The sequence below is a fragment of the Melanostigma gelatinosum genome, assembly GCF_949748355.1.
Source record: "Melanostigma gelatinosum genome assembly, chromosome: 19".
Taxonomy (NCBI): Eukaryota; Metazoa; Chordata; class Actinopteri; order Perciformes; family Zoarcidae; genus Melanostigma; species Melanostigma gelatinosum.
In genome coordinates this window covers 14,318,526-14,328,402 of record NC_136652.1, presented here as the reverse complement: position 1 = coordinate 14,328,402, position 9,877 = coordinate 14,318,526, and the positions used below count along the sequence as shown (strand labels likewise).

General features: G+C 37.8%; 1 protein-coding gene across 1 annotated transcript; it reads left to right on the top strand.

The window, feature by feature from the left end:
- The first annotated feature begins 1,819 nt into the window (after positions 1–1,819).
- On the top strand, positions 1,820–9,579 carry LOC306793590 (hydroperoxide isomerase ALOXE3-like). The gene is made up of 15 exons (XM_079291256.1): positions 1,820–1,833; positions 2,146–2,308; positions 3,856–4,060; positions 4,206–4,287; positions 4,413–4,535; positions 4,689–4,792; positions 5,496–5,668; positions 5,804–5,947; positions 6,051–6,254; positions 6,900–6,986; positions 7,155–7,321; positions 7,441–7,562; positions 7,689–7,789; positions 8,029–8,199; positions 8,319–9,579. The coding sequence occupies exons 2-15, from the start codon at positions 2,162–2,164 to the stop codon at positions 8,496–8,498; spliced, it is 2,010 nt and encodes a 669-aa protein (XP_079147382.1). The 5' UTR covers positions 1,820–1,833; positions 2,146–2,161; the 3' UTR covers positions 8,499–9,579.
- Positions 9,580–9,877: the final 298 nt, after the last annotated feature.

The following is a 9,877-nucleotide window of genomic DNA, read 5'->3' as shown; positions in this document are numbered from 1 at the left end:
TCCAAGTATTTCCGCTATTGCGTAAAATATTCTCCATCGTGGATACTCCAAGACTTTGTGCCCACACTGCCTTAATGTCTCCCAAGGCTAGCATTTTACCGACTGTTTCCTCCTCAAAAGCCTTGATCCACTTACCAGCCCCCTCATGAATGTCAGGCAGCCTGGAAATCAGTCCTGCAAGGTCGAGTGTTTGCCAAGGTGTATAATGCCCCTGAGATCCTCTTATCAAAATTGGACATTGTCCATACCTGTCTGGTGGGTGTATGCTGGGTCTGTATCTCAGGTCATAAGGTCTGTCCTTTGTTACCCCTCCCCTTTTGTTTAAACCTGCTGGTCTTCCTAACGCTCCTTCTACTCCTCCTTCTGCCCCCTGTTCCCCGCATATCAGCCTGTGGCTTTTGTCTATCTCTCTCTCTAGCTCTCCAATCGTGGCGTTTGCCTGTTTGCGACAGTTTTCCGCTTCCTCCTCCATTTCTTGAAATACGGTCGAATTACATCGCCTGTCGAGTCTCTCTCTCTTCCTCTTACATGTTGTTCCATACCCAGCCAGTAAGACTCTCCTCTGTATCTCCCTACGGTCTCATTTCGTTCTGCATAGCAATCTAGTATTTCTGATTCTTTTGCTGCTCTTTGTTTTCGGCCAGTGCTGCAGTATTTTGGGGGTAGATCTACTATTTGTGATGTTGGGGTCGTATCGAGTCTGGGGCTGGTTGACCTGCTCGGGTCATCCTGTGGGGGAGTTTGGTGCGTCATTAAAGATCTGTTGTTGTTTTCAACTTCGAAGTCTCCTTTAATGTTAACAGTTCCTGCAATTGATGGATAGATTCCTGCAGTTTTCGAAAAGTCCTGCATCTGTTCCTTTTGACCTGTTTTTGCTTTTCTTTCTTTCTGGCTGTGGATTCATTACAGTTTTCTCAAAACAGTTACACAAAACAATTTCAACTCAATGAAAGTCTAAGTGGTGCAAAAGATATCAGTCACTGTAAGCTATCTTCTGCCAGCAGAAATGTCTCACACGGTCTTCTACAAAAGAAGAGTAGTCCAGTCTCTACAACTGGAGAAGAAGCTCTTTCTCTGAGTTCTACTGCTGCCTTTTATGCTCGTCTGAGGCTGGCACCTCAAAATCATGCATCACTCACACATGAGGAGTCCTGTTTCTGGATCAACAACAGGATGTTTAAACGGTTTGATCCTGTTTGAACCGGATGTATAGGGCATGAGTGACTTTCTTACATAAAAAGTTATAAAAATTCTAAAAGGTTATAAAAAGTGTAAACAGGTTATATGTTGTGATGGTTATAATAAGTGGAAAGCTATATGTTGTGATGGTTATAAAAAGTGGAAAGTTATATGTTGTGTTGGTTATAAAAAGAAAGCAAGTTATATGTTCTGATGGTTATACTTCTATGCTTTCATATTTTTCTACAATCTCTTAACAGTAGGTATGTATGTGCACAATTTGTTTTGTTTACGATTGACTTGTAAATACACGTTTTATTTCTTATTATCTGTCCAGCTTTGTTGTCCTTGTCCCTTATTTATATTTCTGTGTAAGTAGTAGTAGTAGTAGTAGTAGTAGTGGTAGTAGTAGTAGTATATAATTTCAGTAGTAGGACCATAACGCATGGTTTAGTTCAGCTGCTGATGACCCTCTACACAGCGACACGTATATCAGCTGAGAACAAGAAACAACATTTTTAATTGACAGTTACAACACCTCTTATGTCAATACACAGTGAGGGAGGTACTTAAAAGAAGGTTGAAGTCAGGGTGGAGGAGCTTATAAGAGCCAACAAGCAGGAACACAGTTCACAGAACAGCTTCAAACTGAAGGTATGGGTAGGAACTTTCCTTATCTTTCCTCATGGTATAAAAGTAGATTATCTACACTTGTAGTAATGTAAACAGGATAAGCCTAGACAAAGTTAAGTGTTAAAAATGTTTTTTTGATACCTGTTGACAAAAGAAATTGAGTTTAGAAAAACTATCAAAAGTTTTTGGGAAATAAATTATTTACAAATTTTAAAACGTTTTGTACAAGTGGTATCAAAACATATATACACTGTCATTAATGCATTTTTTGAAGATAATTGGAGCATTCACTCTGCAATTTAGAGATCTAAATGTGTTTATTTTTCGAGACAGTTTCCACAGACTGACCATGACTGAGTACAAGCTAGAGGTCACAACAGGTGACCAGCAATATGCAGGAACATGGGACCACATATTCATCACCTTATTTGGAACTGAAGGGCAGAGTGAGCGAACTGAGTTGGACAACTTTGGCATCGACTTTACAACTGGGACAGTAAGTTGAATCCTGTTGAACATCCTCAAATTAGGTCTGGGACAAAGTAATGATTTTTGTTCATGCATGCATATGTGCTGGGGTAGTATTTGTCTTCATGACTAATTCAAGAAACGTTTACCTTTATGTAATTAATACACTTTAAGTTACTGTGAGGATCATTTTAGTGGTTATGCAACCGTCTCAATTTAATACTGATGCCTCTATATGACCTACATAAGTAAATGAGACCATCAGCGACAAAATTGGCGATTTCTATGTAGTTATTGTTTATGCTTTTCATTGGTCCCACTGACACCAAGTCTGTCCAGTCTTGGCGGACATATGTTCTCTTTAGATGCATGCCTATATCAACATACGTGCTGAACTGAGTTTGTTCAACACAAATCTTTTGGACACCGTTTTACGTGACACTTATACATTTGATCCATACTTTTCTAAATTTTGGATATAAAATGTACGGACGAGTTCAGGTTCACATTTGGTTTTTCATAAGGTGCGCCACACTAATTTATGAGTTGTCAAATTCTTCCTCAAGGTGTGGCCTATCTGACTAGATAGCCTGGAGCTCTGCAGGGGGTCCAAGGTATCCTTCCCCGGGAATTGTGTTGTGTTAAACAAACTCTATTTTGATGCTTATTTATATACTCCGACACCTACAATCAAAGTACATGTGTAATATTTTTTTTCAAATCAAGTGTGTAACACAAAAACTGGTTACCTTTACAGATTAATTAAGAATTGACCCTTCACTAAACCCCACCCCCCTTGGTTAATGTTGCCTGTCAAAGTGGCGTTTTCAACACTATGGAAATGGAATAATTGTTCAGAAATATCAGAGAGAAGTAGACAGAAAGGACTACACTGTGCATTTGAGCGCTAACGTTACATTCACAATGTAATTTGTTGGCTGAGTGTTGTGAATGAACATGAAATTATTATTATTATACACATCGTGGGAAAAGCTCACCAGTCACAATGCAGACGTCTACACCCCAAGTACAAACATAGACAGAAACAACACTGTTCATGCACAGCAGGGTAAGTCAATATATTGTTTCTTTTAGCTAAGTTAACATTTAACGTTTAACACCAACACCATGCAACTTAAAATCACACACTAAAAACACAATCTAATGGCATTTCATCTTTGTGGTGCTACAGTCACATAATACATTTAAATTGATTTGTCAGAGTCTAACTCATTGCTTTTTAAAAGCTGGAATTTTAGATATTACCAGACAGGATTTGTTCTATAAAGGGCTTTCACGAGCCAGTTGGCATGGTTGTCTATCATCATGTACTTAGATGATAATCAAGGTTTCTAAATGTTTTTATTTCAAAATAACTATTTAAGAAGACTGTCCGGTCTGTGTGGACATTTGTACTCCTTAGACACTTACGTATATCATGTTATGTTAAATATTATCAGTTAAATGTGTGTTGACAACACTCTAACATACATGTTAAACTGTATTACAATGTATGTGTTTGTTTAAATATTTGTTAAATGTTTAATGTTTGTTCATATTAATGCTTATTTCCAGACAGGGAATTACACCATCAGCACCAATTTGTCTCTGGGGAAACTTCTGCTGGTCAAGGTGGAGAAAGATCCTGCTTTGATCCGCCCAGAAAATGAGTGGTACTTCTCCAAAATAGTGGTGACGACTCCTGAAGGAGAAGCCATTCTTTTCCCCTGTTACAGATGGATCTCCAGAGGAGAACTAGTGGAGCTGAGAGGAGGGAGAGGTCTGCTTCAAGTTCCCAAAATATTTGATGAAAGATTCCTTGTTAAGATTGATAGATATCACTACTTTTCACAGGTTTGTTTTGTTGAGTTTGTCAATTTTGTCTTTTAAAACTTTACTGATGTTATATTCTTTTCATGCCTCAGCCTTGAAGGCTTTTGAGGAGGACCATCCAATGTTGATTGACCATCGCAAACATGAGCTGATACTTAGCAAGAGCTTTTACCAGTAAGTTGTTATGTGTGCAGTACAGTATGTACCAGGAGCTGCTGTTATGGTCTCAGAAGTTCATCTGGAGAAAATTATACGTGCCTTTTGCTAACTTTGGTTTTTTTTGTGGGTTTGTTTTTCAGGTGGAAACTTTTGGCTGAAGGACTACCCTACATCAACAACTTCAATAATGTGTATGAGCTCCCAGCTGAAATCCGCTTCTCTAAGTCCAAAGCAACCGAACTACACAATTGCAACATGGCAACGTATGTCTACATCGTATAAAATGGACACAACCAGGCTCGATTATCGTCACATTTTCTGTTTTGAGACAAAAAGTAAATTTGAAACAATAATATCAGTATAATGTTTAATCATGTATTCTGGATATCTTTTTTTTTTACCCTGTCTTACTTCAGTGGTATGGAACTCCAGCTCAAGGGGCTGCTTGGATCTAAAGAACAATGGGAAAGCATTGATGACATGAAAAACATCTTCATGTGGAAAAAGACAACTTTGTCAGGTAGATTGTTTTCCCCCATTATCCACATCTGCAGCGCAACTCACAATAATAATGTCATTGTCATCATTTCATAACAAGTGAATATGAGCATTTGGCAGACACTATCATCAGTTCCAATGTCACAACAGTTCTTTCTACAACACTGCTTGATACTAATACAATATGTATGAAAGCACTTTAAGAAAAGTTGATACACGGCACTAATATATCTGTAATCCATCTAAAATGTAAAATCATCGCAAAATGTAAACCCAAGGAACACTTCTAACTCGAAAGGTGCACTCAGCAGAGTGTAGATATCAGCTAGGTGTGTCTAAACAACTGAATACAACCCATAATTGGCTGTAACATTTATTGTATGATTATGAATTTACTTTGAAATATGGTCTGATAAAGGACCATTAAAGAAACAACAGAAACCCAGTGTGATAGCACCATCCAACATCTATTGTCAGTTTTGAATGAAATTCTACTGTATCTTAAATGTCAATTGCATAATGTTCTCCATTAAAATGAGTTAACGATGTCTAATTACATTAGATTGGATGTTGTTCCTGTTGGGTAAAACAATTCATTTTCCACAAAGTAAAAATCTCTCAGGAACAAACCAGCAATGACTATGATCAACATGTACTTCAAAAAAGTTAGACATCAGACAGATATTTAGATATTATATGAAATATCATATTTGCAATTCTTCCAGAGTATGTTACAGAGCACTGGAAGGAAGATGACTTTTATGGATCCCAGTTTCTGAACGGAGTCAATCCCAATGTGATCAAGCGCTGCTCAGAGCTTCCCCCAAACTTTCCAGTCACAGAGAAGATGGTGAAGCCGTTCCTGGAAGAAAAAAGCTCTCTGAAGAAGGAGCTGAAGGTATGAAAGCAGAGTGGCTTTACTTTGGAGATAATCTTTGCTTTTGGAGACGATATTTGTGTTTCATCCCAATATCATATCTCCTGGATCTGGATGTGTGAAACCTATTGATGTCTGCCTTTCCTTCCCATACAGAAAGGCAATATATTCCTCTATGACCAGAAGAAGTTGGATGGAATACCCACTAGAGCCTATAATGGTGAACCTGTGCACGTGACTCCTGGTCTCTGTTTGCTCTACGTGAACCCAGAAAACAAACTGATGCCCATTGCAATACAGGTCTATTCACATGATCATATTACATCCCGTAGTACATTACAGTGTCTTCAAAAGTCCAGTTGCACTATTTTAACTAAATATGTTTTTTTAAATCAAATTCCAGTTGTATCAACAACCTTCTGAGCTGAACCCCATCTTCCTGCCCAGTGACCTGGAGACTGACTGGCTGCTTGCCAAGATGTTTCTTAAAAATGCTGATGCCATGGATCATCAAGTAGTCGAACACCACATGAGGACTCACTATCTGGCAGAGGTCTATACTCTCGCAGCTCTCCGCAGCTTCTCTGTGATTCATCCCCTCTATAAGGTGCTGGTGCACTTCTTTTATCTATTCCCTTGATCTGAAATTATGATCTGACTTTTTGTTGATGAAGTATTTTAAGATATGAGTCATGACAAATCTGCAAATCTCTTGCCAGAATTTCTTGGTGTGAAAAGAAAAATGCCAAAATATGTATATCTGAATATTCATCACAGAAAGAGCAGTCTGTGTTTGTGTCTTTTTAGAATACATGCATGTAGTGATTGGTAGGGTAATAATCATGAATAATTATGAAAGACACTTCCTTAAATGTATAAACTGAGTATCAACATCCTATCCTTCCAATATATTACATTAACAAAACCATTCCAATGTGCTATGACATAAGAAAGTAGTCATAGTCTTGTATAGAAAAAACAGCACATTGAAAGGCACATCAAACAGAGACGCTTTTCATGAGTAAATCAACTGTGTACGTCTTTCTAGTAAGCGACGGTCTTAATAGTGCAGACCAAGATATGTTTGGGAGTCCAGCCCCACCATTTTATTTAGATAACTGTAATGTTCTATCCAAAATAAGATTTCAAATGAGAATGTTAGCTCATGGATTACTACAAGATGTGCTGCCTTTTGTTTACTTAAATAAGCATCGTAACATGACTTTTAAAATATTTCCCTTTGTCTGATCAGCTGCTGTTTCCACACTTCCAGTACACTGTGCACGCAAACATTACAGGCCGCATAAATCTTTTTGGACCTGACGGGACTATGAGTAAAGTATGGCTCTGTAAAATACATATTTCTGAATATTCCGACTAACTTACTCCAATTAGATTGCACCATTGCAAGACATATTTTTAGCCTTTGATTTTTTAACAATGCATAATTATTTTATTTCAAGAAATGTGTCTCATGGTAACTATTTGTGCATTATTGATTTATTAGAGTTCACTGGCATATGAAGGACTGGTTGAGCTCATGAGAAGTGCTTTCTCTGAAACGACCTACAGCTCCTTCTGTCTGCCAGAGAACATCATTGCACGAGGACTGGAATCCATCCCCAACTTCTACTACAGAGATGATGGCCTGAAGCTGTGGAACATCATCAACAGGTTATCTTTCAATAAATATCACATCTGTCCAGACCGATTTATTCTACAAGCAACAGCTGAGAGTCATTCAGTGTTGTTCACATCCAAACATTTTAAATCTAATTATTTTGTGTTCATAGCTTTGTGAAGGCAGTAGTGGGGTACTACTATCCCTCAGACAGTGAAGTACGTAAAGACACCGAGCTGCAGGAATGGATCAGTGAGATATTCACACATGGCTTCTTAGGAAACACAGCCTCAGGTATTTAACCCATGCTGTGAAGTTATTTGTAAACACAAGATATATAAAATCTTAATAGTAGCCTTTAATATTTAACGAAGACAGGGATTGCCAATAATTAACTCACAGTAATTGTGCTACCAACAGGGTTTCCAGCAAGCTTTCATACTGTCGAGGAGGTGATCAAATTCATCACCATGCTGATCTTCACAGTGACGGGTCAACATACTGTTGTAAACAATGGACAGGTAATTAGTTGGGACAATGGAATATGTATTGATGTTTGATCAAGTGCAAGTTTGGTTTAATAATTCAAATTTATGACCATTTGGCGGGTCTGCAATCTGGTTATTATCAATTCCATTGTTTTCTTTCTTCCCAATGTAGATTTACATAATAATTTATGTAATGTTTGACATTAAAATAAGTTGACAGAATTTGTTTTCCATCAAAGTTGTTACAGATTGAAATTTCTCTCATAACTTAGTACGACTACTACGGCTGGTCGCCAAATCAGTCATTCCTGCTGGTCAAACCTCCTCCAACCACGAAGGGCCAGTCAAGCATGAATACTATTTTGGAGACTCTCCCAGATGTTAACCACACAGTCATCTTTTCAGCACTGGTTTGGGTACTTTCACAGAAGTACACTGCCATGGTAGGTTTTGGTGATGATAAACATTCATAATATCTCGTCCACATTTGAAGTGTTTAAAATAAATCGCACCAAGCACAATACTGTGTCTGATTTACTGTTTGATTTTGTCCTTTTGTCAGATTCCCATGGGTGCATACCCCGATGAACGATTCCAAGAGCCTGCTCCAAAGCAGATGATCAAGGAATTTCAAGCAGAGTTGTCCGACCTCAGTGAAGCAATTTCAACAAGAAACTTGCAGCTTGAAATACCCTACACATACCTGAACCCTACTGAGATCGAGAACAGTATTACTCTTTAGCTCAGCCTGATAAGCCTTTTCTATCTCTGCATTAGGCAACAATATCAATACCTTTTTAACACCTGTCTTGCATGCTAGGTTGTGGGTTAAACTCTGGAAGACTATACTCGAGGCTGTATCATGTTAAGACAGCCTATGATAGGGTACCTGTATCTTGAATTATGTTTTACATCGACATATGTTGAGGAATACCCTAAATGAGCAGGTTTTGAAGTACATGTTTCAGCTTGGACTCATGATATATATGCATCAAAGAGGCCAAAGTCCAAAACAGCAAATATCTGCTGAGCGGTGATGACACATTGTGATGATTCTCTGAAGAAATCTGTGAAAGGTATGGATCTAAACCATCCCAGCCAGCTAATTTCCTGATGTATATCTTTTTTAGACCATCCTGTTTATTCATTAAAAGGTGTAAAGTTAAACTTAAAAGTTAACTTTTCTTGAGAGTCAGAAGAATTTTTAAGGCGAGGAATCTGACACACTTTTTCCCAGTCACATAAATAAAGAATGTGTAAAAATGCTTGCTCACAAAAAGATTAAAAAATGTTCGTGCTCATAATACTTAATTTTAGCTTGATTTAAGTTTCTCACGCAGCAATTACACAGTGATTGCTGACATAATTTGCAAATACAACAGAGGCTTTATATTTGTGTGGGGCAATAGTTTAAAAAAAAGTCAAGGAGCGTTGACTTTTTTTGGGATGTTTACGATAGGACCGTGTCCGTGACTCTGTAACTTGTGTTAGATGTACAGAGTCACAAAAACGTGTAAAAGGATCAGAGACAGGAGCCAACCAATCCCAATTTAGGTCTCCTTTAAAAAATACAAGTCATTGCAATTCACTGTGGACTAAAGATTGTTAACAGTGAACACAATGTATCTTTTGGTGCAGAAGGAAGTCTCTCGCATCCCACAATTGTCATAATGCTACACTGTAATGAATTGCTGGAAGGGGGGGTGAATTTTGACGATAAGAGTAATCTGAAAAGTAATACATTGGATTTGTTTGGATTTGTTGAACTTGTTTAATGTTGGCTTGTGCTTATTAAAACACTTCCCGCTGGGTTGCAACTTCAATTCCCCGTCTCTTCTCCTCATTTTGCCACAACAATTTACGGTGGATTTTCAACGGCATCTTACAGTATTTCATAATAACTGTAACATACAGTTAAATGTTCATCCCTCGCATGTCAATTAACAGTCAATTCTGTCAATTAAAAATAACAGCATACTACTGTAATTCATCAGCTTGTAGTATTTTCTGTGAAGTTGTGGAAATACGCTTCACAATACAAGTTCAGTGAATCACAATCCATCTACATCGTACTGTCTATTTTAGGTTAATGTACCTGTAATGACGATAGAATATTTTTTA

What these genes read in the sequence shown, in the direction of transcription:
- LOC306793590 (XM_079291256.1), top strand. Translation starts at nt 2,162, where the DNA reads ATGACTGAGTACAAGCTAGAGGTCACAACAGGTGACCAGCAATATGCA. An exon ending in CTGTGGAACATCATCAACAG is followed by an intron (nt 7,322 to 7,440) that starts GTTATCTTTCAA and finishes TTGTGTTCATAG; the next exon opens with CTTTGTGAAGGCAGTAGTGG. An exon ending in CACAGAAGTACACTGCCATG is followed by an intron (nt 8,200 to 8,318) that starts GTAGGTTTTGGT and finishes TCCTTTTGTCAG; the next exon opens with ATTCCCATGGGTGCATACCC.